Here is an 18707-nt window from a genome sequence, read left to right on the forward strand (position 1 = left end):
AGAAAGTAAGCGGTATGCCCACTTGGCTTTCTGGGAAGTGTAGTCAACAAGTTCGGTAGGCTCGCGGTCACTTCCGCGCAGGCGCAACCCGGGCACGGGAATTGTGGGAAATGTGTCTCCAGAGCAGCCTGTGGGTGGAACTTCCGCTCTGGGCGGAACTTCCTCTCTGGGCGGAACTTCTGCTTTGGGCTGCCTGTTATCCCCCTCTCCTACCTGGCAACGGTGAGTGGTTTCCGCATTATGCGACCCATGGGAACGTCTTTGGGAACCTGTCTAACCCAGTCATCAATTTGGGGGAAAGAGCTGCTTCAGAGAGCAGTGGTTTGAAGGATGGGGCGTGGAAGGTGGTTCCTTTGGGCCGAGGCCTTTCCGTTCCCGGAGGTGGATGGGATCAGTTCTGGCCTGGTTGAAGGGTCTCCAGATCTCTCCCCGTAAGGACCGTCCTCTCAAGCTGCACGCCATCTTACTCTGTCATTTAACGCAGTAGAACATTGGATGAATTAAATTTCTCCTCCTCTGACGGTTTTCCGTAAGTTTGGGATGAGGTTACTACTCTTAAAAAGCAAGGTTCAAGAAATTCCCTGTTTGTCCAGTGGTTAGGACTCCGCACTTTCACTGCCAAGGACCTGGGTAGGATTCCTCGTCAGCGGAGTAAGATCCCACAAGCCGCTCATGGCGATTCATGGCGATTCATGGGGTCGCGAAGAGTCGGACACGACTGAGCGACTGAACTGAACTGATGGAAACCACAATGACTGGCACCTAAAATCTCCCAAAGCACCGCACCCACAACCACATCAGGCACATAGGCCACACAAGCACATAAGCACTATGGGTATCAGGTTCATCCCCAAAGCCCAGTGTGATCAGTTTAATCTTTAGACCTACAGAGGCCTAGAAAAACTACCATATGGGATGCAGTGTCCATGATTCCCAGAAAAGTCTTAATTCCTCTGTTTCCCCCTTTTATCTTAGAGAATAGGGCCACTGTCTCTGGTGAAGACACGGAGAACTTGGTCCCATCCCTAAGTATGGTATTTGGCTGGAGACATTTGAATCTGCAATGTCCCTTTAAATAAGATGCAGCATCCAGTTAGCATGGGATTTTCCTAGCTTCTGTCCTTATCTGTACTTCAATTTTTTAATTTATCCTTCAAGGAGGAGATTATCTCAAAAGTTTCAGTAAAGCCATCAGTTGTTTGGTACTGCACAAAAATGAGAGTTGTGCATGACCTGGACTGGACAGAGCTTCCTGCACAGGACCCTTCTAATATTCCCAGACACTGCAACCCCTGGGACATCATGGGAGTTGGCGAGTAGCACACAAGGCAGTTTGAGCTTGGCCAAAAGCCTGGGTAGGATGTAGTTTCCTGCTCTTCTAGGAGTCACCTCTCACTTACGTCCTCACCCACTGCACCAGCTTATCCCTGGTAACAGGAAGCTTATCTATATCCTTTTTGTCCCCATGTGGCCAGAGGGTAGCCAGCAGCTCAGTTTTTCACTCAGGGAACTAGTACTGCCAAGAGACAATGGGACTGACAAGCCCTTGCATTTCCACCATGCCATGTGGAAATGTCTCTGCTCAGTCTTACAGGATTTGGGCTTTGGTTCGGTGTTTTGGGACAGAGCCTAAAGAAGCAGGGTTCACTCTAGGTTGGATGCCGTCAGAAGGCTTTCGGAGAGCAGAATAGAACAAAGATAAAGTCTAAAGTGGTAAAGAAGTAGCAGTCACTGTTTTAGCCAAGAGGGTGATGTTTGGTATTATGTGGGTGGCACAGTGACCTTATTTTTGTCTTTCTAAACAAAATTAGGAAGAAGCCTTGTTTTGTCTTACTTTAACCATAGTCTCAGAGACACCTCATTTGAGGATGGTATTCTGTGATTGGTTTATATCCTAAAGGAGAATAACATTGGCCTAGTTGGAGTGCCGTGCCAGCTTCCACATGTCAGGGGCTGTTTTGTTTTCACTTCTCAGATTCATTCAATGAATCATTATATAATCATCATTGAAAGGTTTTAGATTTTCAGTGGCTTTTATTAGAAAATATCTAGCTTATATTGAGTTTAGAGAAATAGAGGCAAAATACGAGACTTGAAAAAACAAGTACATGTGGGGACTTGTCTGGTGGCCCAGTGATTAAGACTCTGTGTTTCCATTGCAGGGGGTGTGGTTTTAAACCCTGGGCAAGGAACTATATAAGATCTTGCATGCCATAGAGTGTGGGCAAAACAAAAAAAAACCAAGTCTGTGTGTTGATACATGTTAAGTATGTTTACAGAGAGAAAAAAAATCTGGTTATCTTCAAGGGGACAGAATCTAAGTATCATTCCACCACCACCACGACCCCCCCCCCCCCCCCCCGCATTTGGCTTTATACTGTTTTAATTAGCAATGGTATGGACCTAACAGAAGCAGAAGATATTAAGAAGAGGTGGCAAGAATACACAGAAGAACTGTACAAAAAAGAGCTTCATGACCAAGATAATCACAATGGTGTGATCACTCACCTAGAGCCAAACATCCTGGAATGTGAACTCAAGTGGGCCTTAGAAAGCAGCACTATGAACAAAGCTAATGGAGGTGATGGAATTCCAGTGGAGCTATTTCGAATTCTGGAAGATGATGCTGTGAAAGTGCTACACTCAATATCCCAGCAAATTTGGAAAACTCAGCAGTGGCCACAGGACTGGAAAAGGTCAGTTTTCATTCCAATCCCAAAGAAAGGCAGTGCCAAAGAATGCTCGAACTACTGCACAGTTGCACTCATCTCACATGCTAGTGAAGTAATGCTCAAAATTCTCCAAGCCAGGCTTCAGCAATATGTGAACCGTGAACTTCCAGATGTTCAAGCTGGTTTTAGAAAAGGCAGAGGAACCAGAGATCAAATTGCCAACATCCACTGGATCATCGAAAAAGCAAGAGAGTTCCAGAAAAACATCTATTTCTGTTTTATTGACTATGTCAAAGCCTTTGACTGTGGATCACAATAAACTGTGGAAAATTCTGAAAGAGATGGGAATACCGGACCACCTGACCTGCCTCTTGAGAAACATATGCAGGTCAGGAAGCAACAGTTAGAACTGGACATGGAACAACAGACTGGTTCCAAATAGGAAAAGGAATACGTCAAGGTTGTATATTGTCACCCTGCTTATTTAACTTATATGCCGAGTACATCATGAGAAATGCTGGGCTGGAAGAAGCATAAGCTGGAATCAAGATTGCTGGGAGAAATATCAATAACATCAGATATGCAGGTGACACCACCCTTATGGCAGAAAGTGAAGAGGAACTAAAAAGCCTCTTGATGAAAGTGAAAGAGGAGAGTGAAAAAGTGGATTAAAGCTCCACATTCAGAAAATGAAGATCATGGCATCCAGTCCCATCACTTCATGGGAAATAGATGGGGAAACAGTGGAAACAGTGTCAGACTTTATTTTGGGGGGTTCCCAAATCACTGCAGATGGTGATTGCAGCCATGAAATTAAAAGACTCTTACTCCTTGGAAGGAAAGTTATGACCAACCTAGATAGCATATTGAAAAGCAGAGACATTACTTTGCCAACAAAGGTCCATCTAGTCAAGGCTATGGTTTTTCCTGTGGTCATGTATGGATGCGAGAGTTGGACTTTGAAGAAAGCTAGCGCTGAAGATTTCATGCTTCTGAACTGTGGTGTTGGAGAAGACTCTTGAGAGTCCCTTGGACTGCAGGGAGATCCAACTGGTCCATCCTAAAGGAGATCAGTCCTGGGTGTTCATTGGAGGGACTGATGCTGAAGCTGAAACCTCAATACTTTGGCCACCTCATGTGAAGAGTTGACTCATTGGAAAAGACTCTGATGCTGGGAGGGATTGAGGGCAGGAGGAGAAGGGGACGACAGAAAATGAGATGGCTGGATGGCATCACTGACTCAATGGACATGAGTTTGGGTGAACTCTGGGAGTTGATGATGGACAAGGAGGCCTGGCGTGCTGTGATTCATGGGGTCACAAAGAGTTGGACACGACTGAGGGACTGAACTGAACTGAACATATGTTTAAAAATTACTACCTATAATAAGGATTTTAACCAGAAAATATTAATATTTAATACAATAAATACAACATTTCATATTAATATAAACATCCTCCCTCACCAATAGAATCCTCCTCAGTGCTCAGGCATTAAATCATAGGCTTTGGGAATCACAGTGACTCCAGTGACAAGCTCTTCAGCAATGATGCTTGCATTGAAATAGCAGACAATTTCATAACTTTCTGAAATTTGGGTGTTTTCACATCCAAAGTCGGGATTGTATCAACTTCAATGAAAAGTTCAGGTGAGGGAAGAGCACTTTTCCATGAGGGCAAGCTTCCATTTTGGCCCTCTCAAGTTTGTTTTTCCTGCCAAAGCAGTGGTACCAAGGGTCTGGAGTTGGCATTGTTACCTCCTTCCTTCCTCATTGCCCCTCCCAAGTCATTCCTCTTTGCGTATTCTTTTATCTCACAGCTTTAGCCTCATAACATCAGATTACACTAAAATGAGCCTACATTCAATCACCTTGTGTCCCCTAAGCAGTTAATATCTTGAAGATTGTATCTTGTTCCTGTCCAACAACACTCCTGCCAAAATTGGGAGACATTTTGATTTCAGAAAGTCATGTCTATGGAATATTTTCACTGGGGAACTCAAGGAAAAGTAACAGACTCCGTACAGGAAACCTCATTACCACCCCGTGAGTCGGGACTGTGGGGTTCTTTCCGCTGTGGTATTTAGGGAAGTGTAATTAAGGAACTCCCCGTAGTTTCAACACTTCCTGGAAAGTGAGACTCTGGTTAGTGTCCCTTGGCATTCGGGGAAGTGTAGTTCTGACACTTAGTTACTTGCACTTCCGCTCAGGAAGAGGAAATCTGATGAATTCTGGGAAATGTAGTCCAGACGCCCTGCGAACTCCTAGGACTTCCGTTCAGGGAGAGTGAGGTTGGGGTGTCTCTTCGGTGGGGCGGGCTTGTCAGTTCCGCGTCTTGCTGGTCCTTCCAAATTTCGTGGATCCATGCCTGGGATGCGCAATTACCTGGCAATCGACTTAGGGGAAACGAATCCTCGGCGCAGAGTGCAGGTGCGGAGGAGCAAAGGCGGCAGTGTGCGTTCTCCTAGGCGGAGCGGTTGGGGTATTCTGGAGACAGAGAGGACCGGCTCCCCTCGCATATCTCCTAGATTAGGAGTTTCCGTGGCTTTGGGATAACCCGTTCCGCCTCTCAACTGTCCACGCGCGCTTCTACTTCCTCACATGGGGAGTTAATCTCCCTGTGCCTCCCGTTGTGTGTGTGTGTGTGTGTGTGTGTGCGCGCGCCGCTCGCTTAGTCGCTCAGTTGTGTCCGACTCTGCCATCCCATGAACTGTAGGCCTCCAGGCTCCTCTGTCCATGGGATTCTCCAGGCAAGAATACTGTTACCATGCCCTCCTCCAGAGGATCTTCCCAACCCAGGGATCGGACCCAGATCTCCCGCTTTGCAGGAGGAGTCTTTATCGCCTGAGCCTACCCATTACTTTTTGTTTTGGGAAGAGGTGATAGGATAAAAGTCTTAGCCGGTTCCTGGCAAATAGTGAATGGTGATTTCTCCGTGCTGTTAATATCTCAAGGAGTGGTCAGGTACCGGGTTAGCATCAGAGATCCATTTTCAGTGACCCTTACCCTTCTTTCTATCTCTGTGCGACACTGGGTCATCCTGCACCCCTTCTGACTTGGAAGAGAAGATTCCAGACTGCTCGGAGGGAAGGGAAGCTTTAACTTTTAACGAGGCCGAGGGCTCGGTCCTGGCATTTCCTAGCATTCTTTCTTTCCCCAACGTGACCTCAAAAAGAACTACAGGAGGTAGGAGTGACTCCTGGGCTACTAACTGCAAAGCTCCACGTGAGTAGGACTTGATATTTTTCTCTTACAATGACGGTTACATCAATCAGAGAATGTGTCCGATGTGTAACTTGACATGGGCATTGATAATAATTAACCCTTAACCGTTAACTTCAATGAGTGAAAATGTTAGTTGCTCAGTCCTGTCCAACTCTTTGCGACCCCATGGACTGTAGCCCTTCAACCTCCCGTCCATGAAATTCTCCAGGCAAGAATACTGGAATGGGTAGCCTTTCTCTTCTCTCCAGGGGATCTTCCTGACCCAGGGATCGGATCCTGATCTTCTGCATTACAGGCAGATTGTTTACCCTCTGAGACACCAGGGAAGCCCCAGTGATGAGCTGTTGCTAAGTCGCGTCAGTTGTTTCCGACTCTGTGCGACCCCATAGATGGCAGCTCACTAGGCTCCCCCGTCCCTGGCATTCTCCAGGCAAGAACACTGGAGTGGGTTGCCATTTCCTTCTCCAGTGCATGAAAGTGAAAAGTGAAAGTGAAGTCGCTCAGTCGTGTCTGACTCTTTTCGACCCCATGGACTGCAGCCCACCAGGCTCCTCCGTCCATAGGATTTTCCAGGCAAGAGTACTGGAGTGGGGTGCCATCGCCTTCTCCGCCAATGATGAGGGCTTTACACAAATAAATACATTGTGCCACACCATGACTCTGAAAAGAAATGTTGCTTTTTTCCCCTTCTGTAAAATGAGATTGATACTCAGAGTGCTGTAAATTATGTGCCCATAGTCACCCACCAAGTCAGGGGGCTCAACTGAGGTTGAAATTCAGGCAGTCAGTCCAGAGCTTGAGTTCATAGTCTTTTAGTCCTTAAGGCTTAGGAACCAGGTGGAATCAGGCATCATAGTTAGGAATTGGTCATGAAGGACCTTAAATCAAGTAAGATGGGTTTGGACTTTCCTGTGAGTTTTTAAAGTCATTGTCAACTATTTTGTTTCCCTTGTTGTGAATAATATTTCTTATTCTTACAGACTCTTATTGTGGAGCATTCAGGAATTAAAAATTTGAGAGAAAAAATTTCTTAATTACTCATTAATCCAGGGTGTAATGATAGCAACTGTTAAGCTTCTAATATGTTTTTGCTTAGTGGGTCTTCTTGTATATTTCTCTATAAACATTTTACAGATTTTTTTTTTTTAATCACGCCTTTCTCAATGGTTTTCCCCTTATGTGTTTTAACTATGGGAATTTCCAAGCCCTGATAAGATAGAATAAACTAATGAACTTCCATGTAATTTCATAATTAGTCTTAGTATTTTCTTTTTTTTTTTAGTATTTTCATTATTGTTATTCCTATGACTGTTTTCTGATTTTTTTTTATTTTATTTTTAAACTTTACATAATTGTATTAGTTTTGCCAAATATCAAAATGAATCCACCACAGGTATACATGTGTTCCCCATCCTGAACCCTCCTCCCTCCTCCCTCCCCATACCATCCCTCTGGGTCGTCCCAGTGCACTAGCCCCAAGCATCCAGTATGGTGCATCGAACCTGGACTGGCATCTCGTTTCATACATGATATTTTACATGTTTCAATGCCATTCTCCCAAATCTTCCCACCCTCTCCCTCTCCCATAGAGTCCATAAGACTGTTCTATACATCAGTGTCTCTTTTGCTGTCTTGTACACAGGGTTATTGTTACCATCTTTCTAAATTCCATATATATGCGTTATTATACTGTATTGGTGTTTTTCCTTCTGGCTTACTTCACTCTGTATAATAGGCTCCAGTTTCATCCATCTCATTAGAACTGATTCAAATGTTTTCTTTTTAATAGCTGAGTAATACTCCATTGTGTATATGTACCATAGCTTTCTTATCCTGTTTTCTGATTTTTAAGGCTATTTTATCTTCATATAATTTTAAACCTATGGAAAAGTTGCAAAAATATTATAAGGAGCTCTCATATACCTGTTACTCAAATTGACCAATTGTTTACATTTTGCCTATCTGCTCTGTACCTCCATCATCCAAATAACACCAGGAAGTTACTTGTATTCAATGACAGCTTATCTTAACTTTCTGCGTGAAGGAAGCCCACATAACATGAAATCAGGAGGTGTCTTGATAAGAGGGATTTCAGAAAGACTGATTGTAGAATTTTAGCATCACATACTTGGTAATGTTAGATATTATACTAAAGAATAGTGTTTTATCTAGTAGGTATCTATTAAGTTAATCATAAGTAAGTATTGCCAGATAGCATATTGAATAATGTACTATTAAATAATCCACAGTCTTGTATTTCTTTTGTTATGTTTTTTTTAACTAAAAGTCTTCATAACTGGTTTTCCCCCCAGTTCAAAGTCCAATTTTATGCCTTAATTCGTATTTTTTGTTAATAAACATTTTACAGAATTTTTCTCATACTTTTCTTAACATTCTTTAATGTGGAATGATTCTACAACCTTTGTCTTTTTTATTCTTGATATTTTGGGGGAGTATCAGTTCAGTCGCTCAGTCGTGTCCGACTTTATGACCCCACGGACAGCATGCCAGGCTTCCCTGTCTATCACCAACTCCTGGAGCTTGCTCAAACTCATGCCATCAAGTCAGTGATGCCATCAACCATCTCATCCTCTGTCGACCCCTTCTCCTCCTGCCTTCTATCTTTCCCAGCATCAGGGTCTTTTCCAGTGAGTCGGCTCTTCTCACCAGGTGGCCAAAGTATTGGAGCTTCAGCTTCAGAATCAGTCCTTCCAATGAATATTCAGGGTTGATTTCCTTTAGGATTGACGGATTTGATCTCCTTGCTGTCCAAGGGACTCTCAAGAGCCTTCTCCAAGACCACAGTTCAAAAGCATCAATTCTTTGATGCTCAGGTTTCTTTATGGTCCAACTCTCACATCTATACATGACTACTGGAAAAACCATAGCTTTGACTAGACAGACCTTGGTCAGCAACGTAATGTCTCTGCTTTTTAATATGCTGTCTAGGTTTTTGGGGGTGTATAGAGTCAAGTTATTTTGGAGAAAGTTCTTCATTTGAGGTTCGTCTGATGTTTTCCATTTTTAAGTTCAGATTATGCATTGTTGGCAGGGATTCCACAGAAGTGGTGAGGTGTCCTTGTCACTGCAACATAGCTGGAGCCAAAGGATATCAGTATATCCCTATATTAGTAAACTCAGCTTTATTTACTAGGCTCAGGTAATGTCTGTCAGATTTCTTCATTGTAAAGTTATCTTCTTTTTTTAATAAAGTTTTTTAATAGGGAGATATGTTTATTAGTTTACATTCTACTGTAAAGAGAAGCTTCTCCTTCCGTACTTATGTATTTATTCATTCATATATAAATATTAGTATGGACTCAATCCATAAATTCGTATTGCAAATCTAAATGACATGTTGATTAATAAACATTTACTTTTACCAGCCCAAAATATGCGTATCATAGAATTCACCCATTTCAGGTGTACAGATTAAAGATTTTTAGTAACTTTGCTCAGCAGTACAACTATCACCATAATAATCTGGAACATTTTCATTTCTGCAGTTGGATTCCTTAGTTAACCCCTATTCTCTCCCCAGAAACCCCGGGTACCACTAACATACTTTCCGTCTCCATAGATTTGCCTATTCTAGACATTCCATGTAAATAGAGGCATACAGTATGCAGTCTTTTGTGTCTGTCTTCTTTTGCTTGCCATAGCATTTGCAGGGTTTACCCATGTTGTAGCATAGTCAGTACTGGATTCATTTTCATTGGTGCATAGTATTCCATTGTATGAATATACCACAGTTTGTTCATTCACACATAGGCCAACATTCCAGTTGTTTCCAGTTGTAGATTATTCTGAGTAATGCTGCTATGAATGTTCATGCACTCATTCACAAGAAGCATCTGTGTGGATGAGCAGTGACCCAAGCTACTCTTTCATGGTTTTTTCTGCCTTCTCAGACTCTCAGAACTCTCTCAAGACAGTTCTGACCTCCTAGAACCTGTATAATTCAGGACTGTGCCCATCCCCAGGCATAGGAAGAAACATGACCACATTTAAGGTGAGTAGTACCTGCCTTTCTCACTTTAAAGTTCCATCTCATTGCTCAGATTGTTACATGTTTGTTTTGGGATGACTCAAGCAGAACAGGAGACACGGGAGACATTGCATTGTCCTTCTTGAGTTTTCTTTGTGTTTGTTTTTATTCTATGTGATTATTATATATTTTATGGAGTAGAAAAATGACTAGAAATGAATAACTCTCCCATTTCATTACTTCCCTACTGGCAAACTAACTTTTTATTTTGTATTTTCCTCATGTGCATTTATAACTGTATTTGTATTTATGGTGTACATCTAACTTTAAATTTTGACTTTGTCCCTTTAATATTATATTTTTAAATGGATACTTCACATTTGCCACTGTATTGATACACCTTTTTTTGGGGAGGGGGGCTGCCTTTTTATTTTTGACTACTTTCCACCTGTAGACATTTAGGTGGTTTACAAATTTGACTGTTCTAAGCAACACTTCAGTGACAGCTTTCTTCCATGATACCTTTTCCCCTCAAATCAGTTCTGAAAACAATGTCAGTTTTGTCCTTGATGTACTATGCATTCAATATAGAAAGAGTACATTTGATCTGTGTTGTGTTGGCTGTTTCTTAGGTAGAATATCCAAATAATGGCATGGCACAGCTCTTCTTTCTTTCTTTCTCTCTCTCTTTTTTTTGATGCACCACACAGCTTGTGGGATTTTAGTTTGTTAAAAAGATTTGGGGAGACTTCCTGGTGGTCCAGTGGCTAAGATTCCATATTCCCAATGCAGGGGGCCTGAGTTCAATCCCTGGTCAGGGAACTAGGTCCCACATACCCCAACTAAAAATTTGCATGCCGCAACTGAAACTTGGTTCAGCCAAATAAATAAATAAATTTATTTTTTTAAAATGTTGGTATAACACCAGACACATGTAATGTCCATCTTACAATCAGTGGCTACTTGAAAAGCGAAAGTGCCAGGAAGGTGGAGAGGATGAGTAGGAAGTGAGTCCAGATTCTGAGGGACTTCAGTCAGTCTGTTGCCACTGAGGAAGGAGAATCACTGAGGAAGCCACTGAGGCTGAGGAAAATCAGTGTGTGGCACTGGCATGACAGAAGAAGGGCTGGGAAGTCTACAAATTGACTGAAGTCCTTCAGAATCTGAACTTACATCTCACCCATCCTTTCTTTTCCATAGCTGCACTTCTGGGGAGGCTGAGGAAAGTCAGTGTATGGTGTTGGCAGGACAGAAGGAGGGAGACTGGGAAGTCTACACATTTCCACAGGAGCCGGAGTATCTTCCCATCATCCATCTCTGCTGCTTGGCTTTGTCCCTCTTCCACTGGACACTGGTTGTAAGATTGAGCTGAGATTATTTGTTGTAGGAGGCAGTGACCTTCACGGATGTGGCTGTGACCTTCACGGAGGAGGAGTTCGGGCTGCTGGACTCGGCCCAGAAGAAGCTGTACCAGGATGTGATGCTGGAGAACTTCCGGAATCTGGTCTCAGTGGGTGAGGACAGGCACCCTTTCTTTTTAAAAAAATGTGTACTTGGCTGTTTCGAGTCTTAGTTGCAGTATGTGGAATCTAGTTCCCTGACCATGGATCAAACCCGGGCCCCCTGCATTGGGAGTGCAGAGTCTTAGTCACTGGACCCCCAGAGAGGTCCCAGGCACCTTTTCTCACAAGGTCATCTCCTTGGTTTGGCTTTGTGTCCTCAGATGTGGAAGGCTTTTGGGGTATTGAAATGGCATTTGGGGACCTGACTTTCATACCAAAGCTTTTTATCAAAATAAAATAAGGGAGAAAAATATCAGAATTTGTCAGGAAGAATGGAATACATTGCAGGAAAAACTCTGGCCAATTGTGTGAGTCATATAAAAACCAGTAAGGGGAGATTTAATGAAAATAGGCACTGGTGAGAAATTGGTTTCTGTAATACTTACTGTATTTATGTGTCCAGGTCTTGAAATATTGGTATCTTGGGGTTTTTTTGTGTGTGTTTTCCTTTTAACTTTTTGACTGCACCTTGGGCCATGAGGGATCTTAGTTCCCTGATCAGAGATCAAACCCGTGCCTCCTGCATAGAAACCCAGAGTCTTAACTGCTAGACCATCAGAGAAGTTCCAATATTTTTTCAAATAGGTCATGTTTTCTTAAATATTTTAATTACACTCGTTTTGACTCATTGATCAACATTAAATACAGGAGTCTTAATTTCCAGTAAATTGTACTGTTAGTGTATTCATTTTCTTTTTTTTCTGACTTTAAATTTATTTATTTTTAACTGAAGGATAATTGCTTTACAGTATTGTGTTGGTTTCTACCAAACGTCAACATGAATCAGCCACAGTGTGTTCATTTTAAATATGTTACTCTGCATGTTCACAGGGTGTCACCCCTTCAGACATGATATATTTCACTTAGAAAAGGAAAAAAGGCTTTGGGTGGTGAAGACAGCAACCCAAAGAGAAGGAAAGTCAGGTAAGAACCAGGCAGATGGGGGTCCTTAGAGAAGCCCTCCCATGTGTTTTTGCTTCTCTCCAACCCTTTGGCTGGCATCTCGTCCAAACTGCCAGACCTCTTCTTTAACACACCTTAGTACTGGTTGCCCTGCCCCGCCTATAGTCTGTTTTCCAGGTAGCAGCCAAGAGTGATGCTTAGGCAAGACTGCCATTGCTCTCTTCCAAATCTTTTATAGCTTCTTATTTTTCTTAAAGTGGCTCTGCAGTCCTCCAGGATCTGCTCATGGTCCCCCACTGTCTCTCTGATTCCTTTACTCTCGCTCCTTGTCTCCTACCCATGCTGTACACCACACCAGGCTCAGACTCGCCAGGGATGCTGTATCACCCGCGGCTGCCTGAACAAATCACTGCAAACACCATAGCTTAACACAACACACGTTGAACATCTTACACTTCCAGAGGTCAGAGGTGTGGTGTGGTTTCACTTTGGAGGTTCTGGGGGAGTATCTGTGTTTGCCTTTCCAGTGGCTCGTGGCCACCTTCCTCAAGCTTCACACCGAGCGACATCGCTTTTCTCTGCCCCGTCCTCCCTTGTCACATGTCCCTCTTCTGCTCTTTTCCTGCATCATGCTTCTGCTTCATAGGAGACTTTTGATTGCATTGAGCCTCCCACTCCACCCCAAAGTAGAGGATGTACTTACATTTTAAGGTCAGCTAATCGGCAGCCTCAATTCTGTCTGAAATCTTAATTCCCCTTTGCCACATAATCTGACATAGTCTAGGCTCCAAAAATCAGGATGTGAGTTCTTTGGGGGACAGTTACTGTGATCACAGCAGATACTTCCACCTATGAGCCTTTAACTCTGCCAGACCTACTCCTCTACCTCTGGTCTTCCAACTCCCTCCCTTTCTGCCTTCAGGTCTTCGCTCAGTTCCAACATCATGAGAGAGGCCTTCTCTGACCACCCTGTGTAAAATTCCATCCTCCCTTTTCTCTCCTCTTTCTGCATCTTACTGGATCTCACAGACTTTGCTTGTTTATCACCCCTCTCTGCACTGGAGTGTGATCACCAGGAGTGTGGAGTTTTGTCTGTCTTGAGTACCCGGAGCAGCCCAGTTGTGGCAAGCATCTGTAAATATTTGTTGACTGTGTAAGTTTGATGGATGGGATAGGAGAGCTCTGTTTCTCTCAGTGTGAAGGGGATAATTATAGGTCATGTAAAAACCAGAGTGAAGGAAGGAGGTTGGAGAGCATTTTTTGTCTTTGATGATTGCCTATCTGATTACTTTCTTTTTTTTCTTCCTTTTAGTTTTTAAAATTTAATTTTCCCAGTTCCTTTTTATTTTAATTTCTTTCCTTTTTTTCTTTAATTTAAATTGAAGAATAGTTGATTTACAATGCTGTGCTAATTTCTGCTGTGCAGGAAAGTAACTCAAGAAGTTAGACTCAGTTTTTGAGGGATTTTTTTGGTAAAACATGAGCCATGGTAAGAAATGCATGCTTTGTCATAACAAAAACCTGCATTTCAGGTGTTGGAGATTTATATGTATCACTTTCATAGGTATTTCATGTGATGACCCCTTTCCTGTTGATGATGATGCTGGTTCTTTTTTCTTTTTAAATATTTATTTTTATTTACTTTATTTGGCTGCACTGGGTTTTCCAGAATGTCATATAGTTGGAATTACACAGTATGTATGCTTGTCAGATTGGCTTCTATTTAGAAACTTAGAAATATGTATTTACATTTCCTCCACATCTTTTCCTGGCTTGGTAGTACATTTCTTGTTAGCACTGAATAATATTCCATTGTGTGGAAGTACCATACTTTTTATTTATACATTTACCTGCTGAAGGGCATCTTAGTTGCTTCCAAGTTTTATTTACAAAAAAAGTTATTGCTTTCCCTTAAAGGTCTAGTTGATTCATATTTTATTATCTATATAACTTTTTTGTCTGCATCATTTACTAACTATCAAGTTTACTATTGGAGATTCTACACTGCCTTTGAATCCAATAGAAAATGTCTATAGGTGAACAGTTTGAATCTAATTATCAATTTTTCAAGTTAAATTTTTGACATCTAACTTGCACCTCATGGAGGAAGCTTGTTATGCTTAGTGGGTAGGAGCGACCTGGACCACCACTTGGTTTCAACTGGCATGCAAATCAGAGCACATGACACACAATGGAAGAGACAAACTGAACATTCTCTGGATTCACTCACGTCTCATACTCTCTCCTAAATGTGAAATCTTGAAAACAGCGAACAGAACCTTCAGTTGTCCACATCTCTGAATTTTGTGTCTTTGCAGAAGAAAAGATCCAAAGTGAGATGGAGACTATTTCAGAAGTAGGACCACATGAAGAGCTTTCCTGCTGGCAGATCTGGCGACACATTGCAAGTGACTTAACCAGGTGTCAAGACTCCAGGATAAAATGTTCTGAATTCCACCAACAATGTGACTCACCTGGCCAGAATGGGGCAGGACTATCTGTAATTCACACAGGCCAGATACCTTCTCAGTGTAATGAATGTACAAAATCTTTTGATGATCTCTCCAACTTTGACCTTCATCAACAAATTCACTCAGGAGAGAAGTCTCATACATGTTGTGAGTGTGGAAAAAGCTTCTGTTACAGCTCAGCACTTCGCATTCATCAGAGAGTGCACTCGGGAGAGAAACGCTATAAGTGTGATGAGTGTGGCAAGGAATTCAGCCAGAGTTCACAGCTGCAAATTCATCAGAAAGTCCACACTGTAGAGAAGCCATTCAGATGTGAGCAGTGTGGGAAAGGCTTCAGTCGTAGATCAACACTTACTGTTCATTGTAAATTACACACGGGAGATAAACCTTACACTTGTGACAAATGTGGAAGGGCCTTCATTCATGCTTCACATCTTCAGGAACATCAGAGAATCCACACTGGGGAGAAACCATTCAAATGTGATATATGTGGTAAGAACTTCCGCCGCAGATCAGCACTTAACAGTCATTGTATGGTCCACACTGGAGAGAAACCATACAAATGTGAGGAGTGTGGGAAATGTTTCACTTGTAGCTCAAATCTGCATATCCACCAGAGGGTCCACACAGGAGAGAAACCTTATAAATGTGAGGAGTGCAGTAAATGCTTTGTTCAACCTTCACAATTTCAGGCCCATCGGAGAATTCACACTGGAGAGAAACCATATGTATGTAAAGTGTGTGGTAAGGGCTTCATTTACAGTTCAAGTTTTCAAGCCCATCAGGGAGTCCACACAGGAGAGAAACCATACAGATGTGATGAGTGTGGGAAGAACTTCAGGATGAAAATCCATTATCAAGTTCATCTGGTCGTCCACACAGGAGAAAAACCCTATAAATGTGAGGTATGTGGGAAAGGCTTTCGTCAGAGTTCATATCTTAAAATCCATCAAAAGGCCCACAGCATAGAGAAACCCTACAAGTGCAAGGAGTGTGGGCAGGGCTTCAATCAGAATTCACGACTTCAGATCCACCAGCTGATCCATACTGGTGAGAAACCATACAAATGCGAAGAGTGTGGGAAGGGATTCAGTCGTAGAGCAGATCTTAAAATTCACTGCAGAATCCACACCGGAGAGAAACCGTATAATTGTGAGGAGTGTGGAAAAGTCTTTAGTCAGGCGTCTCATCTTCTGACCCATCAGAGAGTCCACAGTGGGGAAAAACCATTCAAATGTGAAGAGTGTGACAAGAGCTTCGGTCGGAGTTCACACCTTCAAGCCCACCAAAAAGTCCACACTGGAGAAAAGCCATTCAAATGTGAGGAGTGTGGGAAGGGCTTTAAGTGGAGCCTGAACCTCGACATGCATCAGAGGGTCCACACAGGAGAGAAACCATATAAGTGTGGGGAGTGTGGGAAGCACTTCAGTCAGGCCTCAAGTCTTCAGCTTCATCAGAGTGTCCACACTGGAGAGAAGCCCTACAGATGTGATGTGTGTGGTAAAGTCTTCAGTCGGTCTTCACAGCTTCAGTATCACAGGCGTGTTCACACAGGGGAGAAACCTTACAAGTGTGAGACGTGTGGTAAGAGCTTCAGTTGGCGCTCCAATCTTGTAAGTCATCACAAAATTCATACTGGAGATATATGAAAGCAATGAGAGTGGTAAGAACATCAGGGAACTGTCAGAGGAAAGAAGTTCCACAAAATGATTGTTTCAAAAAACTCATGTGCAACCCTAAATTCTTGCAAGTGTCAGGTCTCATAGGAGGGAAGGTGTTGGGTATCAAAGCAGTAGCTGAACATATCCCAGTGTTCACCAGACCACACAGCAGAAACCTCCTCTGAGTGGTGCAGTAAGGGTTGCATTCAGAACTTTGACATTTGTCAGATACCACTTAGGGAGATAGCACTTAGAGAGGAAGAGTTTGGTCTTGCCTTTAATGAAAGTGTAAGTATGGGCTTGTCAAAACTGATGTCCAGGAGAATGTGAGCTCCATGAGGGCAGGCACTTGGATGCTAAATCTACACAACCTTAACATCAACTTTTGCTTGTAGGTGTGCTCAGCTCATGTATGTTAAATAAACCAAAAGGGGGAAATGTACACTATATGAAAATTGTTTCAGAGGAGGAAACCTACCAAGTAAAATTAATTCAGGAAGTGATCATTTGTTGAAGTACAGAAAACCACTTGATATTATAATCTGAAGTATTAATATGATATGAGCCTATTGCAACTGGCTCCTTGCCTCCCACAGCCTCTGTTCTCAAGTAGAGTTATTTTCTGAGGCCCTGTCTAGTTTTCCAAGGATTGTGTCTAATATAAAATTGAACTGTCTTGCAGATTTTTTTTTCTGACAGTACAAACTGAAAATGTTACTAACTTTGCAACAGTAGGTAACTGTATACTTTACAATTGATTTTTTATGAGTCACTCAATGTTAAGGCAGGATTTACTGTAACATTTTGAAAATGTCACAAAAATTGTTACTAGAAAAAATTTTATTGGTCGACCTTGAACTTACTGATTTCTAATTCCCTGCATTATTATCCAGACTTTGAAATGTTTGCTTACTAAGAACTGTAGCATTTCTTCTGTCAAAACTTCTCAGGTAGAGGCTATGCCATATTTTTCATACACATCCATGAGGAAAATACCCAGGAAAATGTAGGAATTTGATAAAATTATTAAATGTAGTATTGAGGCAAGACTGACATTTATGTCCTTTGACCTATTGGTAGCAGTAAAGCATGGTTTTGGGAAAGGAGTACTTATCAGTATCTAGGTTGTATATCTCTTTGATCTCAAAATCATATAATTGAATGTTTTTGATTATGAAGTTAAAATACGAAAAAGATAAGCACCACATCAATGATGTCACTGAATTTTTTTAAAGGAAATAATTGTACAGCTGTAGGAATTTGAGTTTTACTATATTTGTATATTAATCTGAAGCCATTAAAATTATGGCAAATATAATGGCAAGAGATACACAATATGGGCTTTGAGGGGTCACAGATTGTAACCTTCAGAGTATAATCGAATCTGTGTGTGTGTGCATGTGCATGTACACATACATCTGTATGTAGACATGCATAAGATCATGTGTAAAGGGATACCCTTCCATAGTGGTTTTCCTTAGTTAGGAGCATTTTGTGGTATTTTTTTATTTTATAATTTCCTGTTATGGTTTTTTCATTGACCAGTACTATCAAAGCAGGAAATTACAATAGAATTTTTAAAAATTACTAGTAAATATCCCTTGTAGTTAACACCACATAATATGATTGTTCTATATTGTCATAAGGCATATAAAGATCAAAATTATGATAGGATCCCAGAAGCCAATTTCAAAATTAAAAAAAAAAATTCTGATTGTTTTGTATACACAGATAAATTGATGTTTCAACCATTAAATCTTTATGCTGTACTTTAAATACGGAACATGGAGAGGGCAAATTCAGTAGCTGGAAACGAAGTAGATGTACCTTCAATGGCATCTGACTCTTTGCGACCCTGTGGACTGTATCCTGACAGGCTCTTCTGTCCATAGAATTGTCCAGGCAAGAATACTGGAATGTGTTGCCATGCCCTCTTCCAGGGGATTTTCCCGACCTAGGTATTGATCCCGTCTCCTGCATTGCCGGCAGATTCTTTACATGTGTGGCTCACCTGGTAAAGAATCCGCCTGCAATGTGGGAAACCTGGTTGGGAAGATCCCCTGGAGAAGGGAAAGGCTACCCACTCCAGTATTCTGGCCTGGAGAATTCCACAATCTGTATAGTCCATGGGGTCGCAAAAAGTCGGACACGATTGAGCGACTTTCACTTTTCCTGTTGAAAAGATGTGCGTGAGGAGGGAAAACAGAATTACAACAGAGGACCCTCT

The 18707-nt window shown here is 42.0% G+C and overlaps 1 protein-coding gene across 1 annotated transcript; it reads left to right on the top strand.

Annotated features, from left to right (window-relative positions):
• The first annotated feature begins 230 nt into the window (after window positions 1–230).
• LOC147353996 (uncharacterized) lies at window positions 231–18236 on the top strand. The gene is given in 6 exon segments (XM_086352980.1): window positions 231–5895; window positions 9807–9907; window positions 11271–11397; window positions 12277–12369; window positions 14667–16461; window positions 16463–18236. Coding segments are annotated over 5 exon segments (2097 nt in total). The 5' UTR covers window positions 231–5895; window positions 9807–9892; the 3' UTR covers window positions 16530–18236.
• Window positions 18237–18707: the final 471 nt, after the last annotated feature.

This window comes from Bos grunniens, chromosome 18, assembly GCF_055505025.1.
Source record: "Bos grunniens cultivar Pamir isolate PY7600 chromosome 18, Bosgru_T2T1.0, whole genome shotgun sequence".
NCBI classification, from domain to species: domain Eukaryota; kingdom Metazoa; phylum Chordata; class Mammalia; order Artiodactyla; family Bovidae; genus Bos; species Bos grunniens.